Raw genomic sequence first — 24,015 nt, forward strand, 5'->3', positions numbered from 1 at the left:
GGTGATATTAATTTTGTCTTGCCAAGTGTCCCCTGAGATTGGTCTGTTACCTGTGCTGCCTTTTACCCAGGTTTCGGAAATGACACTCTTACTAAGTATTTTCAGATGCTCATCAGTTAGCTGAGAAGTTAAATCTGGAACTGTTTTCAGCATCTTCCATACAGTGTTGTGTTCACGCAGTGTCCTGTGAATGGGCCTTAAAAAAAAAAAGAAAAGAAAAAAGATTGCAAATTGAGACACCAGAGCACAAATACAAAGAAACAAAAAGAAAAAGAAAAAAAGAAACAAACAAAACAAAACAAGAAATTCTTCATTTTTGAGCTTCCAAATTTGTATTTCCTTTTCATTTAAGGGCTCCTGACAAACACCTGTGATGTTTTGTCCTGGTAATCAGCTTTAGAATCATAATTTGTTCTTCTAACATTAAGATGAACATCCAAAAACGTTCCACTTCAGGAGATTACCTGTACCTTCTTTTTATAGAAAACTCAGTGCATTAAAAGCAAAGTTACGTGTTTTGTTATTATCCTACTTGGGGTTCACTGACCTTCTTGGATGAATAGATGACGCTTTTCATAAAATTGGGAAGTTTTGGACCATTCTTTCTTCAAATATTCTCTACCCCTTTTCTCTGTCCTCCCCTTCTGGGAGCCCATAATGTTTATGCTGATACACTTGGTGATATTCCACAGATTTCTAAGGCTCTATTAAAAGTGTTATTCTCTTTCTTTCTGCTCCTTTGACTGAATATTCTTAATTCACGTATCTTCAAGTTTGATGAACCTTCCTTCTGCCAGTTTAAATCTCTGTTGTTGATCCTCTCTAGTGAAATTTTTATTTCAGTTATTGTAGTTTTCAACTCCAAAGTCTGTATTTGGTTCTCTCTTTTTTTTCTGTCTCTATTGATGTCGCCCATGTGATGGGGTATCATTGTCATACTTTCCTTTAATTTTATAGTCTGTCTTCCATACACTGTGCAACTATCGGTGTCTGCTTATTTCACTTAGTGACCATCTAATGACTGTTCAGAGATTTCCTTAAGTGCCTGAACCAGAGCGTCCCTCAACTTTTGCTGATGGGCTGGTTATGTGGTGTCAAGTTTTCCATTAATTCTTTAGACACAGTTTCCATTCTTTCTTTGAACTTATTCCTAATTGTTGATGTAAAAAATCTTTATCTACTAAGAATCAACATTTGAATCTCTCTGGACATTGTTGGCAGTTGACTGCTTTTATTGCCCCTACATTTGGGTCACACTTTGTTATTTCTTTGCTTGTCTCATAATTTTTGTTGAAAACTGAATATTCTGGATAATATAATGTTGACCCTCCTCCCCAGGGTCAACCAAGAACAATGCCCTGTGAATGGGCTTCTGCAGGGAGCTGCCAGACAAGCCACACTGTGGCACTGCCCAGGGAGTGGGGCTTTTTGAGGAGCTCCTAACCAGCCTGCCCCTCCAGGGCTGCAAGGCTGCTGGTTTCAAGACGACCACAGAACTAAAGACAGGAGAATTAAAACCGGTCAAGACAAAAACCACCCTCTTCTTCTCTCAAAGTTACACCATTTTTCTTGAATAAATTGCTCCTCATATTGTTGCTAGCATTTGATTTTCAGTTCTGCAAAAAAAAACCCAAATTATTTTGACAATTTTTGCCAGCATTTCATTGCTTTTATGAAGGAACAGATATACAGAGACCCTCACTCTGCCATTCTGGAAGGCCTGCACTCCAGAGAATCTCAGATTCTCCATCAACACCCATATATGTCAAGCACTGAATGAAAAGGGACAAGGGAAGTGCATGTGACCATTGGTGGTGGGACAATCGAAAATATTTAGTAAAAACGCTACTAACAGAAGAGATTAGAAAAAATAATGTTTAAAGCCTGGCAGCCACTCAAAAGTCACAGCTCTTTATCATTTTGATAAAGGAATGGGCTTGTAATTTACATATTCTGACTGAACACACAAAACGTTATTTCTTACAGCTAACCTCATTGCTCCAGAAATCCTACTCCTGAGAAATTCCTATTTGTCAGCTTCCTTCTGCCTTTCCTGCATGGGCACTCAAGAACTTGCAAACATTTGGAATACCATGTTTGGACCATCATGAAGCAGATGGGGTGGTAATTCACCCCATCTAAGCTCTCATCACCACCATTTCCACCTTGTTTGTGCTGCCCCATTGGGTACTGATCGCAAGGGTTCCCCAGGCTGCAGGCTGCCCAGTGATCAACACGTCCCAGTCCTGAAATCCACCCACAACTTTTCCGTTGATTCTAGCACACACTCCTACGTTTACATCCTCAGGATGGCAAATGGAGGCATTCAGTTCTGAAAACTTGGTGTTGACTTCCTCTTTAATGTGGCCTTCCTTCACTTCTCTCAGTCTCTACCTTTACTATTCGGCAGGAACTTCCTTTACATACAATCATACCTACTCCTTCCTTACTGCCTTCCTGCTGCTTTCTGCCACGCTCACTATGCAAAAGCTGCAGAGAAAGAAATTAGGTTAACAAAAAGATAGTTTCCTGTTCATTTGTGCTCAACAGAAAAAACAACAACAGGAGTACTTCTGATTGCAGGAAAGCCTTCATTCAGAAAGAATTGCCAGAAGGCCCATTAAGTCCTCTAAAATTGAAAGTAAACTTTAGAAATAATGACTATGTTTTACTCCTCAATGATTTGTAAACATCAAAGAAAATATCTCTAGGTCTTATCATAAAACAATTTTAATTGAAAGTGAACATACCTGGGAATAGAGCTGACTCACATACTTAAAGAGCTCTCAAAGAGGGATTAAGACTCTTTTGTCTAAGAATTTGAGTAGCAGCTATAAACAGGTCATTGTTTCTAATTATAAAAAACAATGAAAATATTAAGACAATAAAAGACCTCCTTGGGGAGGTCTATATAGAATTAAGTGTTAGTTTCCTATCACATCCTCCTGCTGTTTGAGTTGATACCTTCTTTTAATATTGGTCATGAACAACCAACCAAACAGAAATCGACTGAGAAAAACTTAATAATCCTCTAATATCTCAGAAATTTGAATGAAGTTTATCTTTTTCCCACTGGTTTCTTGGTGATTTCTTATTTCCACTGGATGCTTAATCTCTGATCTACAGGCAGAATTTGTTGTCAGTTTCATTGTGTTTTCTTTTAAATCATGTCTTACCATTCCTACATATAAGATTCGAGTCAAACAGACAATAGATCACCACTTGTTTTCAATTTTTTAATATTTTCACTAATGTCATCATGTGATTCTTTGTACAAGGATTGGTCAAGAGCAGTGGTGTTCAAATACACACTTACACAAGCAGTCACAGAGGACTTTGTTCAAACTAAACCTTACATTGAGTGCACCAAAAGAAAGTCAATGAAAGCAGAACCCTCCTAGTTTCGGGAATGGGAGGCTAGGTCAGCTTCGCTCGTACAGCTGCAGGAGCCATGAGGAACCCACAGGGCTGATGTACAATGACAAGAGATCCAAGGTTCCTTGCGACATGGATCAGTTATTTTCCACTGAAAGGGAATATTTCACTCCCTTTATTCTCACACAACTACAAGGCACCACAAGGAATAACGTTTTCTAATCCAATCTCCTCCTTTTAAAATTAGCAAGTTGAGGCTTCGATGTGTGAAGTAATTGCCCCAGATTACAAAGGTAATAAATCAGGAGACCCGGATTTTACCCCACGTGATCGCTCACGGGAGCCCAGGCTCCCACCCACTTAGTCACGACACGAAGTCAAATCTTCACCAGAGTGATTTCCATTTATTTTGAATTATGGGGTTGAGTTAGGGCAGGGACTACTCCAGGCTTTGTTAGGTTGGACACATACAATTAATAGAACACAAATTCATAAATTAAAAAAGTCAGTAGAAATGTGGATATTTAGAAAAAGAACAAAGCACAACAAATCACAAATTTCTAAGAGCTGGATAATTTTAAAACATCACAAAATCCTGAAAAAATATAATACTTCTATTAATCAGTTGCCTGTGTATCTCTATTAGATTTATACTTATAATTTTTGTTACACATTGCTTACATAGTCTCACAGTTTAAGCTTCATTACTGTCAAGGTTAAGGTCTTCATTACCTCTAAGTGAAGGTCGAGTTATTAAGCAAAAGCAACAATAAGAAGAAAATAGGATCAGAAATCAGGCTGCTATTGAATGTGCAGTGAAAAAAGGCAGAAAAAAATAAAGCATGAAGTGAGAGACCCAGAGCAAAGTACAATCATGAGCCTAGATCAGAGGCCATGTAGGAATTGGCTCAAATTTACAGTCTAGGGAAAAAAATGGTAAAATAACAGTGTGGGTAATCAGCTGTGAACGGAGTATATGGAGCCTGAAACATCAGGTCACATCTGTCCCTGAAATATATGCCCTGTGCACCCTGACACAGGAGCTCCTCCAGGACCCCCAAACTCGCTGGCATTGGATACCCTTATGATTGAGACACACAAGCATTTTCAGAAAGTGCACAGCTAAAGTCCTTGGGTTGTAGCAGGCACATAACATTAGATTAAATGTTCTGTGACCACAGATTAGTAGGATAGAAAAATCTAGCTCAAAAGACCACTTTGATTAGAGGATGCAGACATACTCGTGTGTACAACAGGCCTACTTAACATCTTTGAAAGCAGCATTTCTGACAGTTATAAAATTATTTGACACAGTTAAAAATGTGATCCCCCCCTAAATTTCATTTTTCATCCATTTTCCTATATGTTTTCAAGTGACTCCCTCTGAAAGTATTTTCCTGGACTCTAGTGTGTACTTGAATTTTTCTTGAGTCCTGAATCATTAATATGCTCACCACCTTCTGCCTGGCTTCTCCTGTGAATTGCCTAATCAGTGAAGGATGAATGAATGGAATAACAATTGATTTTATTTGATCGTCCAAATTCATATGACAAATGTGGATCATTACCAGTTTTCCCAGAACTTGGGTTTGGGCATTCATGGAGTACAGACATTGGAGTCACAGCCTGACTTGGGTTCACTTTCCATCCCTACACACAGCTAAAAATTGAAAAGATCAGTGATAGCAACCTTAACGCTTCTTTTCAAGCTAAAAAACAAACAAACAAAAACTTTGATTAGAAAATAGATTTTCTTTTTTAATGTCTCTCCTTGTTTGGGGAGGCTGGCTGGGCTTTTTCTTCTGAAGGGAGAGTAATTAAAAAATGTCTGTACCTGCAGAGTAAAAGAGCAGATTTCCCTTCATTTCACAGGGACAGGACTGAAGAAAACAATAAACTAGGCTGCTAACTGGGATTAAAATAGCTTAATTTATCTCTGTATTTGTGATTCCGACACCCAACTTGAGAATTTTGGGAATTCTAAGGACAGGTGTCTTGTCAGAGAGCACCTGTGAGCATTGTTCATAAACTCCAGCCGAAGTCCTGAGAGGTTAACAACAGTCACACAGAAAGGGCACAGGAAGGTGTCAAAACACCTCAAAGGTCACCTGTAATCTTGCTTCCTGAACACACTTGGCAGCAGTAAACAAGGTAATCATGGGTTTCTGAAATACACAGGTGTTTAGAATTTTTATTTATGGTTTTCTGCATCTTTTGTGCTTAGACATTTGAAAGAGCTGATTCCACGACACAGAATTGATGAAACGGATTTCTCTGTAGAAGAAGCTGACAGGCCCTGAACTATTCCTAATCACTCTGCTTCTCTTTTCTGTGCTCGAAAGAATATATTAACTACATACTGGATTCAGAAGGGCAAACCACGGCGTCTACCCACATTTGGACTTTTGAGGTCACTTAACAAAGAGCCTCCACCGCCTGACTATTCCTTTCTTTATGCAGCAAATACTTTTGTGAATGGTTAGTTTTCAGGCACCGTTCTACATGGTAGCATGCAACACAGAAAAAGACAAATATGGTCTTGCCTCACACAAAATTCACAAGGGAAGTCAGACATTGAACACAACTTCCATCTGTGACAGTGTTAAAAAGGCAAAGCTCTGTGTTGGAAGGTAAGACAGAGACATACCCAGTCTGGGGGGGGGGGGGGGTCAGAAAACATCCCCGGAGTGGGGGTTGTAAAGCGACACCTGAAGACTCGGCCGGGCACGGGGGACGGGGAGGGTCCCACGCTGCAGGTATGAAGAACTGCACGTCCAAAGGTCCAGATCCAGGACTCAGGAAACACTTGGTCGCAGGTGGGAGGGCGATGCGGGTGTTAGATGTAAAGAGAGGCTAAAATGACAGGCAAGGCATCGGAGCCGCCGCGAACTTCGGACTTTGTCTTCGGAAAGGGAAACCCATCGAAAGGCCTTATTCCGAGCAGTAACTGCCCAGACTGGCATATTTAAAAGCTCACCCTGGCTGGATAAAGAATGAATAGTCAGGCGGTGGAGGCTCTTTGTTAAGTGGCGCAGGGGATGCAGCAGTCCTGATTCTAACCCGTGGGGACCCGTGACGCCTCCAGTACAGTCATTGGAACATGATACAATCATATTGGTCAGCAGAGCTGGGGTCTGGGCAGGACGTGACTCACCAGCGTGCTGGGCTGCCGGCCACGTTGGCCACAGGGACTCTGGGGTCCAGAAATGAAAGACCATCGCAGTGTGTTCATGTGCTGGTGCCTCTACATTACCATTCCCCAGGGCTGCCACAGAGCATTCTGAGTGCGAATCTAATTCTGCCTCTTCCTAGCTTTGTCTTAGCAAAAGTCATTAACCTAGTGACTCTCTTTTCTACAAAATAAAGAACACTAATGATAAATCTTTCAGGATAGCATGGCGGATGACCAACTTTAAGTGTATAATTATGTATACATGTTTATTCATAAAATCCAATGTTATGCTAAGTGAAATAAGTCAGACGGAGAAAGACAAATACCATGATCTCACTTACATGTGGAATCTAAAGAATAGAATGAATGAACAATCTAATCAGAAACAATCTCAGAGACATAGAGGAAAAACTGAGGGTTGCTACATGGGAGGGGGGGTGTGGATGAGGGAGAAGGTGAGGGGATTAGAAAGCACAATCGGTAACCACAAGATTGCCACGGGGATATGAAAGTCAGGTTGGGGAACATAATCAATAATGTAAAGATTTTGTAGGGTGTCCGATGGACACTTGTCTTATTAGGGAGACCACTTCATGGGCTATGTAGATGCCTGACCACTGCAGTGTACTCCTGAAGCTGAAGCTGAATAATTGTATGTCAACTATAATTTAATGTATATTAATATATAGTCATGGGATATGGAGTACAGCATAGGGAATAGAGTCAACGGAATTGTAATAGATATAAACAATGTCAGAGGGGCAGTAGATTCGGGTGGAGGGTTGTCACTTTGTGGGGGGTGAAATGTCTGGCTGTTGCATTGTTTTGTAATCCTGAAACTAATAAAAAACTTAAAAACTAAATAAAATCCAATATACAGTAATTCCAAATTAATTTAATGACAAACCAAGTCACCTCTAAGGCAAGAAAGTTTTTGAAAAATGTAAACATTTTATAAAAGACTACTACCTAGCATGAAACCACAGTGGAAGAAAAAAAAAGATTAAATTGTGACAAGGTTCAAAGTAAGAAATATAACTAATTTACATACTTAATTTATAAAAGCACTATTCAGAATGATGAAATATTTTCCTGAGGTACTTACACAAAAGTTAATCTGATGGCTATTTGAAAACACATGAAAGTTTCCTACCTGATGATGTATTTCCTTCAATATAATGTTAAAATGTCAAAGAAAAAACTAATTGGATATGTGTAAAAAAAAAAAAAAGTAGCTTAAAAATTTCAGAGACTCTTTTCAGGAAACTATTCTGCATGAAACAGAGAAAGTTTATACTGAAAATATGAAAACAAGAATAATCACAAACAATTAGAAAGGAAAAAATGTGAAAAAACTTAAAGGGTAATACAGCTTTAAAAAACACAGTTCAATCCATCCTTCAATGCAGAGGAATTTGCTAATAAATGGATCTTCCCTGACATTTTCATTTCCTTGCTTAGGGTGCTCAAGATTAAAATTTGTCATTCTGGAGGTTGTTCACAGTTTCATGTACTAAAAAATAGGCTAGATTGTATCATATTCAAATTCTGTGTGACTAGACAGAAATAAATTACTATACAGTTTTTAGAATTTTTCAAAGTTCAACCAATTTAGTAGAAATTACTCTGAGCAGTATTTCAAATTAATTTTATGTTAATTCAAACATTTAATAAGACATTTACAAATGCAGTCAGAAATGTACCTTTTAATTTTTGGATGATAAGACCACTAGTTGTTATTAACAAAGAATCATATTAATAAAAATGTCCATATAAATAAAATGCATTAATTAAAAATGGCTGAAAAGTATTTCTTCATGCATGCAACAGATACTTTAATGAACAAGATCCAAGGGCCTGGTACTCTTCTAGGAATTGGTGATACACTAGTGAAAAATAAGTATGAGGTTGCTGCTTTCATGGATGTTATATTCTGGGTACAGGGGTTAGGTAGAGAATATCAGATAATAGACAGAGGAGAAAATATCTGGTAATTCAATATATTATGTAGAGAAAACGAAGGATAGTTTAATAGAAAGTGACAGGGTGACTCTGGTCGTCTAAAGGGTCTCTGAGAAATGACATTAGTCGTAGCTATGAACACCACTAAGGTCAGTCTTACAAAGATGGGGGCAGAGAATTTCAGGATGAAGAAACAGCTACCACCAAAGGCGTCGTAGAGATGGAGAGATGGGAGCGAGGATCTTTGTAGATGGACAAAGAATCTGGACTTTATTTAACTGTCAGAGTAACCCACTGGAAGATTTAAAGAAGAAGATAAACATAATTTGATTTGTACTTTTTAAATATATATTTTTAAAAACCACTTTAGCTACTCTGGCAAAGGGAAAGCAGGAGTGGGAGCAGAGAGAAGAGGAGGGAATTATGGCGGTCGGGGTGAGAGATGACAGTGACTTGCAGATGGAAAGAAATAAAAGACCCAGGACATTGCTGGGACGTCTACTTAACAGGACGGGCCAATGGAGGTAGGAGTGAGGGAAAGAGGAAGCCTGGGTAATGCCTACACTTGGAGTGGGGTAAGCAGGGTGACGGTACAACGTGATTGCTGAATGGACAAGACAAGAGCGGGAGGGAAATTTGCTTTGGGTCCTTTTATGTTTATCAGCATAAAGGTGATATTTAAAGACGTGGGACTCAATGTGGTCACTAAACAACCTGAGTGAGGTTTAAAGCATAATCTGAAAATCTGAGATGAAAGATATTGGAGAAATGACTTACCAATACCTATTTCATTATTTAATGATACCTTTTTGGGGAAGCTTACATCAACCTAGATTAGGAAATTTAAAAAGTAAACACATAGAAATAAATATGTAACTGGGTACCTAGTTCTAGTGCAGAGAACTTGATTAATAGTTTTAAAATAATGTAATGGCGGTATATAAAAATGTTATTTACATGAAAACATATTAGGATTTTCAGGAGAGTGAGTAGCAACAACAGAAATGTAACTCACTTGAAAAAATAAAAAGTCCGTTATAATAATTATAAATCAGAGAGTGGGCACTAGATTCTATAAGGTTTTGGCAACACAGAATCTAAGTACCATTTATATTTAAAGAAAATTCCAAAACATATGAGTCAGGACTCCACCTTCCAAAAGAAAAACAAAAAGGGAATAGAAAATAACATCTCCAAAGTTTGAGCTCAAGGCATGAACCATACCCCAAAACTGTTCTGTACCAACCACAAGGTAGCTGAGGCGGCCACGCGGAAGCAGCCAGCACGAGCCTGGACCGGGACCTCTGACTACAGAGCCTCAGCATTTTCATTAAGTGTAACTCGGGACTTCGTGAAAATCCGGTACCCCATGAACTGGAGTCAGAATAAAAGGAAAGATTCACACACTTCCAGGACCCAGAATTCCCAAACCCTTCTCAATAGCGCGTTCTGTGGAAGATGTATTAATTAACCTCTTGATACACCGAATTTGAAGTTAATCGGTATCTCCAAACCTCTCACAATAATAAAAATGGTTTTAAGTCTACTCAGCCTCCATCTCTCCTACTGTTGTTTTCTGTTCTTTTATTTCCAACCCTGTATATTTAATTGAAAATTATTGTTCCCACCATGATCAATATAATTTCATAGAGACAATAATTATCTTATTTATATAAATTTTATTCAGATTATTTGCCTATGACTTCTTGCACTTTCAACCTGGGGACTGGGATCATTTCACTTCTTCCTAAAATACATCCTTTCAAACTTCCTGTGGTGAACATGGATTAAATTTTGTGTCTCTGAAAATGTCTTTATTTTGCCCTAATCAATGAAAGATATTTTTGATGGATACAAATTCAAAACATGACATAAATTTTTCTCAGGAATTTAAAGACTGTTAGTCTACTGTCCTTTGGTACCTATTATACTATTGAGAAATCGACCCTCAGCCTATTTTTCATTCCTTTGTCATTGATGTGTCTTTTTACTCTCTTTCTGCTTTTAAAATTTTCACTGTCATTGTTCTGTAAATTCACCACAAAGCACCCAAGTAAGTATTACTTTTGACATTGTCATAGTATTTTTTGTATATTTGTCTTTAATTATCTCTGAGAAATCATCATCTATTATGTTTTCAAATATTGCCATTCTTCCATTTTCTTTATTCTCTCTTTTGGGAGCTCTAGTTAGATATTAGTGTTCATTTTAGCATCCATATTTCTTAACCATTCTTTCAAATTCTACATCGCTTTGTATTTTTGCATTGCATTCTGCTTAGCTCCTGAAATTCTTGTCAGAAAATGACTGACTGAACAGCCAGGATAGTGAAAATGCCTCACCAGACTTTTCAGTCTGTCTCTGGAATCCTATTTATTTTTAATCTAAATTTCTCCAAAATTATTGATGGATTAGAAGCAAAGAAATAACGTATCATTAGTTGTGCACAAACTGATTAATTCTATGTTATTATGAACCTGAAAAAGAGATAAAATGCACATTGCTGCAAATGTTGATTATATGATATAGGACCAATTTAATGTGATTTTTATATTTGTTTTACATTTTATTTCTAAACTTTTTATAACATTGCAAAAAAACAAAGTTATATGTATATAAGCTAAGTCCACTACAGTTAAGTTAAATATTGTGAATGCTTCAGCAATTCTGGCATCATTTGACTCCATACCCACCCTGAACTCCATCGTTAAACATTTCAACGAAATTGTCCGAAGTCCTACCCTTCGCAGGTTCTTAGTCCTCCTCGGTAACTCGCAACCCTTTTTGAGCTGCAAAAGCCTGCAGCTCATTTTATCTACTCTTGCTTGACGCTCCTGGCAAAATATCATGTAACTGTGATGAAGGACTTCATTCTTTGATTATTCCCAACCTCGCTATTTTTTACAGAAATTTTACTCACCGATATACAGCACTCCTTCTTATTTGCTGTAACAGCTCTTTCAAATTTTGACGTTTCTGCCAAACACAACCTTACCACTCATTTTCTAAAGGTGACCCAATGACCTCACTTCATTCACTACCCCCTTTCTTCTCTTTACTCTCTCGCCAAGCATTTGGACTTAAATAAATGTTTAACAAGTACATTAATAGATAGACACATTCAAGTAAAAGTAAAGGTGAGTGGTGTAACAGCAGAATGTGAATGTTCCAATTCGTTTTATGCAACTAAATGTTTCATAGTTAAAGGAGTCTTTTAAAACCTTTGCCATGAATCCACCCAATTTTAAAGAAATAGTTACCTTATAAATGTAATTTGTGCGCATGGCCGGTATTAAACACATATCAAAGATGTAGTGTGGGTCCTGAGTACTGTAAAATTGAAAACGAGATTGTTTCCATTTTTTCAGAATATAAAACATAATTGGACACAAGGTCAGATTAAAACTTTTATGAGTGTTCCTGCAGGACCTTGTCCTTCATTTTACACAGTAGGTTAATAGTACATCTGTTGCTCTTCACTTATCTAATATTATTATGATTATTTTATATTTTCACCTTTTAAAACTATTATTATTTGAAAATATAATACATGAAGATCAATAAAGGATATATTACTGAAATACGGTATATTTAGGAAATTTCTAAACCTAGAGAATATTAAAAATGGTCGGAAAACCATCTGCCCTAAATGGAATAGACATTAACTGGACTATAGTTATTACAGGAGAACTGGCTGTTGTTCTGCTTTTTTGACGATTTAGAAGATAGGTCCACACAGGTACTGCATGAACCTGTTATGATATGATTGCCAGAGAGAAAATAATAAAAACATGTATGTTTATACAGTTCCCTCCCCTTCACGGAATAAAGAAATTAACACCAAAGACAACTCATGCCCTTCCATTTAGTTAGTGACTAGAGCAACGATTTCTAGATCCTTATATGACTGGACACATAGCAGGGGTGTGGAAATAAGCCAAAGTAAGATTTTGTAATAGGAGAATCAATTTTTATGTGGTAGGTACAGACTTAAATGGAGAACAGACAGCTTGTTTAAAACTAAGGTCATTTCCACTCAGTATATTGATTCTGAAAAACCCTGTAGTGAAGACCAATCTAGGAACTGTGACACCTGTGGATGTTCAAAAATAATTAACAATGGTGACATACTATTTTTTAACGTTCAGAAAGTAAAGACTTTAGGAGACATGTTCCTTTTATAACGTTTTTAAAAAACTTAGCATTTGCTAAAAGTAGCGAAAGATTTAGCAGACCCACAAAGTAACTTTGTAGTATTTACCACAGGAAGGCAAGGCCCAGGAACAAGCTGAGTCCTGCAGGTGAAGTGGAGTATTGGCTGCTAGACATAGTCACAAGTTATACCTTTTCTGGGGCTCTGTGCCATTTCACCCTGTGGTTCTTTTTTTCTTATTAAAGTTTCTGATTATATATACTATGGTATCTTAACAACTGAAATGCCTGAATCTTCGAATTTTTAATACTTTTAACATAAACCTCTTGATACACAATAATTTTAAGAATTGAATATAAAAAATTACAACAAAAACCCCTATTTCTCGAGACAAAAATTCTGTTGTAATCTCATTCCATATCAAGACTCTAATAAATATCAGTATCTCCGTGAATCATTCTGTTCAATATGAACAAATCACCTATCCTGGAGGATCTTTCAGATTTAATATTTTAGAGAATAGTTATCTTCAAGCTTTATCTTCAATGTTTTAAAGTCATTTGCCATCAGTGAGTAAGAAAATAAAACAGATTATGTTTGAGGAAGTATCAATTCTTGGAGGCTAGAATAATAAATGAGAAGAGCAAACTCTCTGAAGGAAAATAGACCCAAATTTACATCCTATTCATGCCATTTACCACGCGGATTAGATCAATTTACATAACAGCCTCAGCTTCTCCCCTGGTTAAGTAGGAATGTCTATACGCAGAGGGGGAGTCACCACATACCCAGCCACCAAGGAGGAGCAGTCTGTCAGCATCAGAGTAATGTGCTGTGTGGGTAGTAATTACAAAAGCATCTTCCTCTCCTTTTTAGAGCTCACATCTTGCTAAAACCAATGCAGCAAGCAAGACCAGTGCAGCCAGTGAGACATGTTTGCCCCAAGCACTCAGAAGTGCAAATGTAACTTTTCGTCTCTCCTAAAAGGACTAGTACAAGCCCCCACGCCAACCAAGGGTGGGTAACGGTCATTCTGACTGGTGGTCTGCTCCCTGGACCTTGGCTCCCACGAGAGGCTCTGGCTTTGGTGCTCTAGCGGAGGGGCTGGCATTCTCACAGCATCAGCAAATGGTGAAGCGAGACATGCCCGTGGCCTGTACTCCGCCCACACCAGCTTTTCTGGGCCTCAGGCCTGCTTGTGCTGCCATCTGTGGCTGCCGCGTCCACGGCCACCACGAGCTGCCAGCTCAGCTAACTCCTTGGCTCACTGGACACTGCAGTGGCTCCCCCACAACGTGCTGGCAGCAGGTCTGTCGCTGGTGGCACCTAGGCGCCCTACACGGGCCAACTGCACAGTGTCTTCTCCTGCGGCCAAACATTGCTCACATGCTTCAGGGAAACGAAACTCAGGAGCGTGCTGGCTACCGGCGTCCCCCCCCTGCCCTCACATTCCCACACAAGCCTGGGATTTGTCTCTGCGGTGGGCAGCTTCCTCCCTGAGACACAGCCCTTCGCAACCCCTACCCTATTCTGTTCTCGGCTCTTCATCCAGCCCTATGAGAGAGTCTGTCTTCCACCTTTGGAGTAATAGTAAGAACAATGACCAACCCATAACTGTTTCTGCTCCACTTGATATTTATGCTCCGACCTCCCTTCCCTGTGCCAGGGAAAGCCAACACCCAGCTTGCACTGGCAAAACTAAGAAGTAGACAAAGGCATTGCAGGGATTATAAAAAGTGAAGGTTTTACACTTTCACACCATCATTCCTTCACCCCGAGATTTAGAATGAAGAAGTGTGAAAAAGAGGGCATGACCGCATCCGAAAGGCGTCAGATTCTCTCTTCTCTAACCTGCTAATTTAAACATTATTTTTCCCAACGATTCTTTCATGGAGAAGCTCAATCTTTCTTATTCAATAAAGCCTCCTACAGTTAATCATAATTAACTCGCCTTATGAATGGCTTATGAATTGTTCACTGACATCCATTTCCTGGTTCAGCCATCGGCGCTTATTAAGACTCCGTTACGGACCAGGACCTCTCCTGGAAGACAGCAGTCACACACACAGATGTGGCCTTTTGTCTCATACATCCCGTAGCCCCGTGGCGAGGACAATCCCCGGAACAGAGGGTTACAATACCAGGTTACATTTGCACTTCCGTGCGAATGCGGAAGGGGAGCACCGACCCAAACTGAGGAGCCGGGGAGGACTTCCTGGGGAAGTTGCTATCTAGCCCATGGGAAGGGACTGACAGCTGTTAACCAGGCGGGGACTGACGACGCACTATTGCCAGCGAGCAGCAGGACAGAGGACACAGCCACGTGCATGAGCACCCAGGGGGTGTAGGTGAGGCCCGCACCAGTCACCACCTCACGAACGTGGCTTGTTCCTCTAGGGTGACACTGAGACACCTCTGAGAGCGACCCAGCAGGGAACTGGAAGGATCTCACTGCCCACTGGTAAGCTCCCCATGGACGGCCACACACCTCACATCCTGTGCCTCCAAGGTGTCCTCTTGCTGTTCCATGTCACTAAGTTCCATTGCACTCGGTTTGTAACCTCCTGTTCTGTCAGACTAACAGCCAGAACGCAGGCTCTAAGTGAAAGCTGTTGAATCAAATGTTGAACAACAGGAAGAAAACTGTCTGCCTCTGTGTTCTTAAACTGGTGAGAAGCAAAGCCTAACCGGACATGGTACGTCCCTCCTCATTCTGTGCCGACTAAACTCTCTGCTGACAGTCAGGGGGACAGACAGCAGGTTTTCTAAGAAATAAGTTTAATTAGATATTTTTGTTTTTAAGTGGGGTGAATTTAAAATATAATAGGGATTATGTTTCTTCTCTTTTTTCCCCAAGGGTTTCAAGAACAAGAAGCTGAATCAGCTGATTATCATGTTACTCTACTACCGCATGGATGAAATACACACTGACCACCAAACAGCTTTCTTTGTTAGTTAAAAGCCTCCTCCTAGAGCACAGATTTTTTCTATATCCCGTCATTATTATTTATCTAACTCTTCCCAGCTGTATGTTTTCCCCATTCGTCCCATAAAATAAGGGAGTAAAATCATCAGCAATAACAATGTATCCTTCTTGTTCACATGCCCCAGAATGGGTGATAGCTTTCTAAGCACACAATTCCACAGAAGAGAATAGCCGTATCTTCCACATTAATTGCGATGTTAATAGCAATCGCATGTGTAATTCAAATAGTATTATCCCTGTTGGCCTACTTGACAATTACAAGACTCTACACCCGAGACCAAACTGCAGAATACACATTCTTTTCAAGGGCACACAGAAAATTCCCCAAGATAGACCAAATACTGAACCATAAGACAAGTCTCAATAAATTTAAAAACATTAAAATCCTGCAAAATAGGTTCTCTGACTGAATGAAATAACTTAGAAATCAATAACAACAATGTATCTTAAATAAAGGCCAACCCCCCCCCCCCCCCCAAAAAAAAAAAAAACACATCTGAAAAAAATAATTGGTTAAAGGAAAACTCAAGAAAGAAAATTTTAAATATTTTAAATTGAATGATAATAAAATAACCTAACATAAATTATGGAATATAGCTAAAGCTGTGTATAAAAAGTAATCTTTTTTTCTAAAAATACTTACATGATAAACAGCTGTTGTCATCTTTAATGTGAAAAACTAAATGTACATTTTTTTGTTTAATGTCAGTGTTTCCTCTTCTTCTGTGCCTGTTTTTAATTTTCATTAAGTTATAAAGATACACATCTATGTGCTCAGCGTAGTGATTCCAGACACAGAGTAAAATTGTGTTAGTCAAACAAGCTCTCCTTACACACTCACAAACATCACAGCTGTGCCCACTTACAAATATTTCTTGCAATAAACACACACATATATACTCAGTCTTCTTTCAATGAAAAGCAGAACTGAATTAGAGAAATCAGATTAGTGCTATTGATTTGAGCAGTGGTTTAAACCTCTAACATAATCCATATTAACATTCGAAACCATTACACAGCCATCAAAAGTTATTGGAGTTTCTCCATTACTGTGTCTGTGTGATGTGGGTAATATTTTGACAGCATTAGAAAATCCTCATAACTTGTGAGCAGCAGAACAAATCAAGGCCATATGTGGATTAAATACAGACTTCTAAAGCAAGGAGTGCTTTGTGTCCTCTAAAAGCCTTTGAAGAAGTGAATGTTCATATATACAGATTGTCTTTATATACACAGGTTACATACATAAACAAATAGATAGACATTGTTTTAAAAAGCTTTGTTAGTGTCTTTCATTCTTTAAAATTGCTCCTGACTTTCCATTATCCTAAATTATTACGATGTGACATTCTCACGTGATGGACCACATATATGAGGTCAGACAATTAAGTTTGCGAACTCATCCTAGAAAAAGTGCTGCATCCCTCACTGCTGAATATCACTACGGTCACCTTCGAAGGACTCCCCTTGGGAAGCTGTGCACTGATGCCAGTGCCTAGTCCACCCTTCAAAGCAGTTTTGGAACTCTTTATCTGGAATGGCCATCAGAGCTGTCATCCTATTACCCTTGATGTCCTGAATGTCATCAAAATGTCTTCCTTTCAATATTTCCTTTATCTTCGGGTAAGGAAAGAAGTCATTGGGGGCCAGATCAGGTGAGTAGGGAGGGTGTTTCAATACAGGTATTTGTTTAGTGGCTAAAAACTACCTCACAGACAGTGCCCTGTGTGCCGGTGCATTGTCGTGATGCAAGAGCCATGAATTGTTGGCGTAAAGTTCAGGTCTTTTTCATCTAACTTTTTCACGCAGCCTTTTCAGCACTTACAAATAGTAAACTTGGTTACCTGTTTGTCCAGTTGGCACAAATTCATAATGAAGAATCCCTCTGATATTAAAAAAGGTTAGCAACATCGTTGCAACAAGTTCAAGAACTTAATTGTCAGACCTGGTACATTGGTTGTTTTGCACCAGGTCTAATTTAACCTTCAGTCACAACATAGTCCCACAGCACAGACAGGCCCCTTTGTCAACCATACCACGTGAGTCGTACCTGATAAACAAGTGACATGCACTTTGGAAGCCCTGGTCACAGCCTGCTCCAGAGGGCAGGGGACCCCGCCTCATCAGCAAAGGGTTCCGAGGTCACTGTCAGGCTCGCTGGGAGAAGCCTCCGGGGTGAAGGGCCAGCTCTCGCACCTGCACCTGTTGTCACCCACAAAGAGAGAAGCGCAGCACCTATTGGGCCTCTTCAGATGTGGGAGGGGGCGTGCATCCCCCTGGGGTTATGACTCGGACCCATTTCTCAGGTGTTGCGCGCGTCCCTTGTGAGTGGGGCTAGAGCAGGAAAGGTGTGGGAGCAGATCCAAGCTGTCCGCGTGCTTAGGTCAGACGCCCGCAGATCCCACACACGCAGGGATCCATGATAGGTAAGAATTCTGTGTGAATCCCCGCCACACCCCACAACGACCCCCACAGGGCAGACGCTCACACTGGAGCAAGTGGGTGCCGGCGACAGAGAACTCTACACCTCCTGAAAGCACTGTCAGCACACCACAGCCCTGGAGACGGGTGAGGGGAGGGCTCCCAACAGGGTCAGGGGGTCTGCTCTCTAGGAAGAGAAAAGGGCCCCAAGAGAAGAACACGAGCAGAGTTCCTGGCAGTGACTAATGACTTGCCTGCTGAGTCAAACAGCCGGAAGGAGAAATTGGAATGTCAGGGACAGGGGGCCTGGGGACAAGACAAATTGTAAACAAACTGCAGGACAGGAACATATTGTTCGTTTTCATTACCCATCATCTTGACACCCATCTAGCAGGATCCTGCATAGAACAAAGTCTGACTTTCATGTTTTCTTCCCAGCTCCGGCGTACTAACACAGGTCTGTGTTATGAGTGTTACATGAGCCGAATATGGTAAATATTTCTATCGCATCGGATGTAAACCAAAGCGTGTGCAGTGCTCCTCTTTCTTACCCACAGTGTGCCAAAGCTACTCACACAAACACACTATCCATCAGTCTCTGCGCAGAAATACTGATGTCAAAGGTCAACCAAAGGGACGTGTGCTCAGACTGAACTGCCCTTCAGGGTTGGCGGCCTGGAAGCACACCATTCCCTGCAGCTGGATACACTTAGGATTTCATTGCCGCCTTTATTTATCTCCCAGCAACCAGAGACAATAACATAATTTACAGGAGCTGAGATGTCCTAAATTTCATCTTAACTTCTTTGCCATCTTCATATATTCCAAATTTTGCTGTAATTGGATCTAGTTTTGATTATGTACTTGGATAAGCTGAATACATTAACTCGTCAGTTAGTTAAAAACGATAATCTATAAGCAGAATAGAGGGTAAATCAAAATAACATCCTGCCAGCTGTATAAAGAGCTTTTATCAGATGCTGTTTTGTTACTTATGAAGGCCTCCACTGTGGGCCTACAGAGGCCAAAACAGTCGTTTGGCTGTAACATACACCAACAGATGAAAGGAACTAAAACCCAAGAAGAGTTATTTCACTGCAAACCAAGGAAAGCTATAAAACATCCTCACACAAACCAGAAACGCCACTGTTATCATAAAAATAGGAGTGGATTACAGGTGAAGGAAAGGCAAGTCGTATATTATATGTAGACAGTACCAAAATTCCAAATATACGAAGTAGGTTAAGAATGGAAATGATCTCACACCCCAAATATTGGGATTGTTTTAATGTTCTCTCAGTGAGAACTCTTAAGCTTTTCCTCCCTTACACTCCCCAAAGCTCGTTTAATAAAGGAACGTGGAACAATCTGAAGAGGAGGTTAGCGTATCGGTTCTGAAGAGTATGTATCAGAACCATCTGTGAAGGTTTTCAATAATGCACAAACACCAATAGCCGCTATCTTTCCAGACCCACTAATTCATAACCTCCCAAATTGGAATCACTCACCTGTGTAATTTAAAAGCCCCACAAGAATCCTTCCATGATGTATCTGTATGTCAACCATTACACGGTACACTTTAAATATATTACAGTTTTTATTTGTCAATTATACCTCAATAAAGCTGAAAAAAGAAAGCCTGTGAAGGAAAAAAGTACACCCCCCCCAAGAATTAGTAACTGCTGAAAAAAAAATGTAGAGTTACACATCCCAGTTTGACCTCAGAGACAAAGAACACAATTTTACGTGACGTCTTATTTGAAATCATAGCAATAGTATTTTACTTTAGGCTCATCTCATCTGTGGTTTTCTCGCTTCAATTTTCCAGCAACTCCACCAGATCTCAACTCTGGCCTCTGAAAACTTAAGCCTTTAAGACTGCTATTCCCACCCCAGATTGGGAAGTCCCATCAAGACAAAAAGCAAAGAAAAGAAAATTGCGAAGACACAAATCTCATCTAATTTAGTTTTCATGTTTCAAAGATCCAATTCCCTCTACTTTCTGCCTATTTTGGGTTATTCTCCAGCTCCTTCAAATGGTTGTTTTGTTTTAAGACATTTTAAAATATTTTATCCAGATATTATTACCTTTGGACTGGTTAGTATGACAAGACACTCTAGTGCCAAAAATCACAGCCCCAACTCTATAGAAAAAAATGTGTTAGCATCACCCGTGGCCCCACATCCACGAATCCAATGGTCAACTGTCAGTCTTCAACTTATTCAAACTTTCAGCAGAATCTGACTCCTTGCCCTGGGGACACTTCCCTCACTTGCCTTCCAGGAACATATTCTCCTCTGCTTTCTTCTTCCCTAACTGGCCTCTTCTTAGGCTGTTTTCCTGGTTTTCCTTCTTCTTCCAGACCTCTTAACATTAAACATCTGCCATGAATCAATTTTGCAACTTCTTTTTTTCTGTCGACAAACATTTCCTTGGTGATGTCAACCAATCAAGTGGTTTTAAAAATGCTCGAATGTATAGCTATTCTCCCTGAGTTCCCGACACATATCTAACTCGCTGCTTACCAGGTCTACTTGAAAATCTGTTAGAGATCTCAAATCTAATTATGTCAAAGCCTGAACTCTGAATATTGCATCACCGAGACATGTTTAAGCTGCATTCTTCAAAATGCCATTATTGGTTATTCCAAACTTCCATTTGCTCAGGTAAAACAAAAATGTTCAGGTCTTCCTTGAATGTTTTCAAAATGTCGTAATATTTTAAATGCTCAACCCTAAAAATATATCCAAGACGATGTCTACTGATTGCTTTGAAGCAGGTCAAATACACCCTGGTTTTTATCTCTTGCTTTGATATTTGTGATTGCCTCCTCATTGATTTTTCAACTTGTACCATTGCCACCCCACTATTTTCCTCAAATCAGTAGCTAAGTCACCCCTTTAAAATATAAAGGATAATTTTACTGTCATGCCAAACAAACAAAAAATTGTTCCATGGCTTTCCATTTCATTTGCAGTAGAAGCCACAGTCTTTACAACGTCTGCACAGCCTGTACGGTCTGGCCCTCTCTGACCGGTTCCCTGCTCTCCTCTCTGCTCAGACGTGGCTGCCATTCTGGATTATTTTTTCCAAACTGCAGGCCCTTAGCTTTGCCCCATATTTTACATCTGGATTTCCCCAATAGCACTGACTTTCTTGCAGCAAGTACAATCCATTTCTTTATTATATTCAGGTTGTTTTCCCCACTGAAATGTAAGTATGAGGATAATAATTTGGGGTTTTTATTTGTTTGTTTGCTTCCATGTTCCTAGAAGCCAGAATAGTGCCTAACACAAATTTGGTAATGAGCAGGTATTGGATGAATAAATAAACAATGAATCGAATCCTATATGACTTCTTTGACCTCTGGATAAAGTCCCAATTCCTAATACGTTCTATAATTTTCTGCATAATACTACCTCTGCCTGCCTCTAACGGGTTCCATGTCTTCAGTAATAGGCTTTCTCCCCACACGGGTAACATATATTCATGACAACAAATACTCAGGCTTGGCTTCCAATAAGTCTTCTCTGACTTTTTCAGAACCACCGCGCACCCCTAGTCTGGGCTGTTCTGTATCTTCCCCAGGATATCCATCACTCATCGTAGCATTTGGGGATTCAGCTGAGACTTAACACTCTAAGTCATGAGGGCCAAGACCACCTCCCTTGTGCACTATTATATGCCACATATTTGGTCAATAGAATATTTGTCAAAAATTTTCATTAATATTTGTGAAATATAACACCTGCAAGGCACTTCTGTTGTTAACCTAAAGTTTTTAGAAGGGAGCAAACTAAGGCTTTTTCATGGCTATAGAACCAAGATGTAGAGAAGCCAGTATCTGAACCCAAGTCTCTCTAACACCACATTCTTTTCACACAAAATATTCATGAGTTATATAATTTTGTACAGGAGTGCTTAAATAACAATGTATCATAGCATATAGTACCTTTTTTTCTCATATAAGTTCTTGATCATTCCTAGGGATTTTTTTTTTATAGTGCTTTGCAAAGGGTGGCATACAATGTTACTTCCTCTTCAGACATACATGTGTATAGTTCATCAATCTTCAAACCACTTAAAATACTTTACTAGGGTTGCATGTCACAACACAGAATTATGACGACTCCAGGGGAATTTGACAGCTGATGAAGTTAATTTAGCGGTGAGGGTGTCATGGGTGCAAATCTTAGTTGCGGATCACTGCAGGAACACCAGCCGGAGACAACGCAGAAGAAGCTTTGAGGCAAAGCACAGTCAAAGGCCAGCCTGTGGACGCACATCTGCAGTAGCATGCATTGCACTAAAATTCTTCAGAGGGCAGCAGTAAGACGCAAAGCTCAACATGATGAAAATTAATGATGAACGAAGTCAAAATCATCGTTAGAAGGTTATTCTTCCCTACAAGACATACATCAAAGCAGAAAACTGCTTTCTGCCCCACTGTGAAGACTATAATTATTTCTAATGGTTGATAAAGACAGGGCTGGTGCTTGTCAAGTATAGAAACAAATGTTTTCCTCGGTGCACACTGAAGCGTTTCTGCGAAAGACAGTATCTTTGGCGTCAGTCTCTCTTGGGTATGAGGCAGCTTCCCCGGTTGGGAGGTATGTGCCCTCGCACGTGTTGCATAAAACATGAGCCTGTTTCTTCTTTGGTCAATTGCAGAAATATTTTTTTCCTCCTCAGACTCATTTTTGAACCCAACTAATGATTCCAAAATTAGTCTTAAACAATCTAAGTACAGAATTCAAAGAAAGATGACAGGATTTGTTTCCTTATAGAAAGAGACACCAGAGAGCTCAGTCTGTCTGCCATGTGAGGACACTCAAGCAAGGGGCCACATATGAGTCAAGAAGAGCGCTCTCACCAGAAACTGAAGGGGTTAGCACGTCGACCTTGGACTTCCAGCCTCCAGAATCCCACGCAGTCGGGATTGTATTCATTATGGGAGCCTGACTTCCCACAAAACAGTCCGTCACAGTGGTATTTAAAAATGCATCTAAGGACTGACTGCCTCAGAGCATAAGGGTGATTCCAGGAGCGGAAAAAGACCAATTGCCTGACAACTGTCGCCTAACAACCCCTGAGATGGTCCTATTCAGTACTACAAAGAAGCGAAGGGTGTTTCAAAGACAAGAACAAGTGCACAGTGACTCATTCACTCACTGGAAGGTAAGGACTGAGGGCCACCACAGGCCCAGTCACAAGGACAGGAGATCGTTGCCTTGCCAACAGGCAATCTGGTGGAGGGCACAGACACATAATCTGGTGATCATGATGCAAAAATCGCAAGTTAAAAAGAAAAGCGATTGTTATAATAGCAGAGAGAAAAGACATCCGACGTGAGTGAAGGAAAACAAGGAAAAGGACGATATGCAAATCAGAAGCTTCCAAAAGAGCACAGGCTTATCACCTAATCAGTTCACTATGTTCAGTGCAGGCGGTCAGGTGTGTTAGCTTAAGAAAGTGCTGCGTTTTCCAGAAATCCAACAACAAACCAGACAACCTCTTAGCCCCCAAAAGGGAAGGAAAGGTAATTCTCATGTGTAGCTTCTAGGTTATTTTGCTCTGCATTTTGCACTTTGTTTTGAAAACAAAACATAGTGGGAAACATAATTAACCTTCATTTAACATGAAGCTTTCACAGTTTTGATGAAGAGTGTTCGCTGTTGTGAGTGTGATGAGTTAGTAGGCTGTAGACACCTGCTCACGATGCATAAATTGTTTTGGTGGATTTAACAGAACTGGGCAAAGACCCCTGGCAATCTGACTCTGGATAAAGGTATGGGGTCCCACAGCCTCTGTGCACACAAGAATTACAGGAGAAAACACTTCATAGTTGTAGCAAGGGGACCAGGTATGTCATCAGACATCTCAGGGCTAGAAGTGATTGGAAAGTGTTGAAAATTAGCACTCTCGTTATGAAGTGAATAAGTGCA

The 24,015-nt window shown here is 39.9% G+C and overlaps 1 protein-coding gene across 1 annotated transcript in view; it reads right to left on the reverse strand.

Moving 5' to 3' along the window:
• Positions 1–24,015, reverse strand: part of CNBD1 (cyclic nucleotide binding domain containing 1) — a 143,028-nt gene that overhangs the window by 65,818 nt on the left and 53,195 nt on the right. The window contains exon 5 of the mRNA XM_074319101.1: positions 51–196. Coding sequence (XP_074175202.1) covers positions 51–196 — 146 coding nt within the window. The remainder of the gene's footprint in view (positions 1–50; positions 197–24,015) is intronic.

The sequence above is a fragment of the Rhinolophus sinicus genome, linkage group LG14, assembly GCF_036562045.2.
Source record: "Rhinolophus sinicus isolate RSC01 linkage group LG14, ASM3656204v1, whole genome shotgun sequence".
NCBI lineage: Eukaryota > Metazoa > Chordata > Mammalia > Chiroptera > Rhinolophidae > Rhinolophus > Rhinolophus sinicus.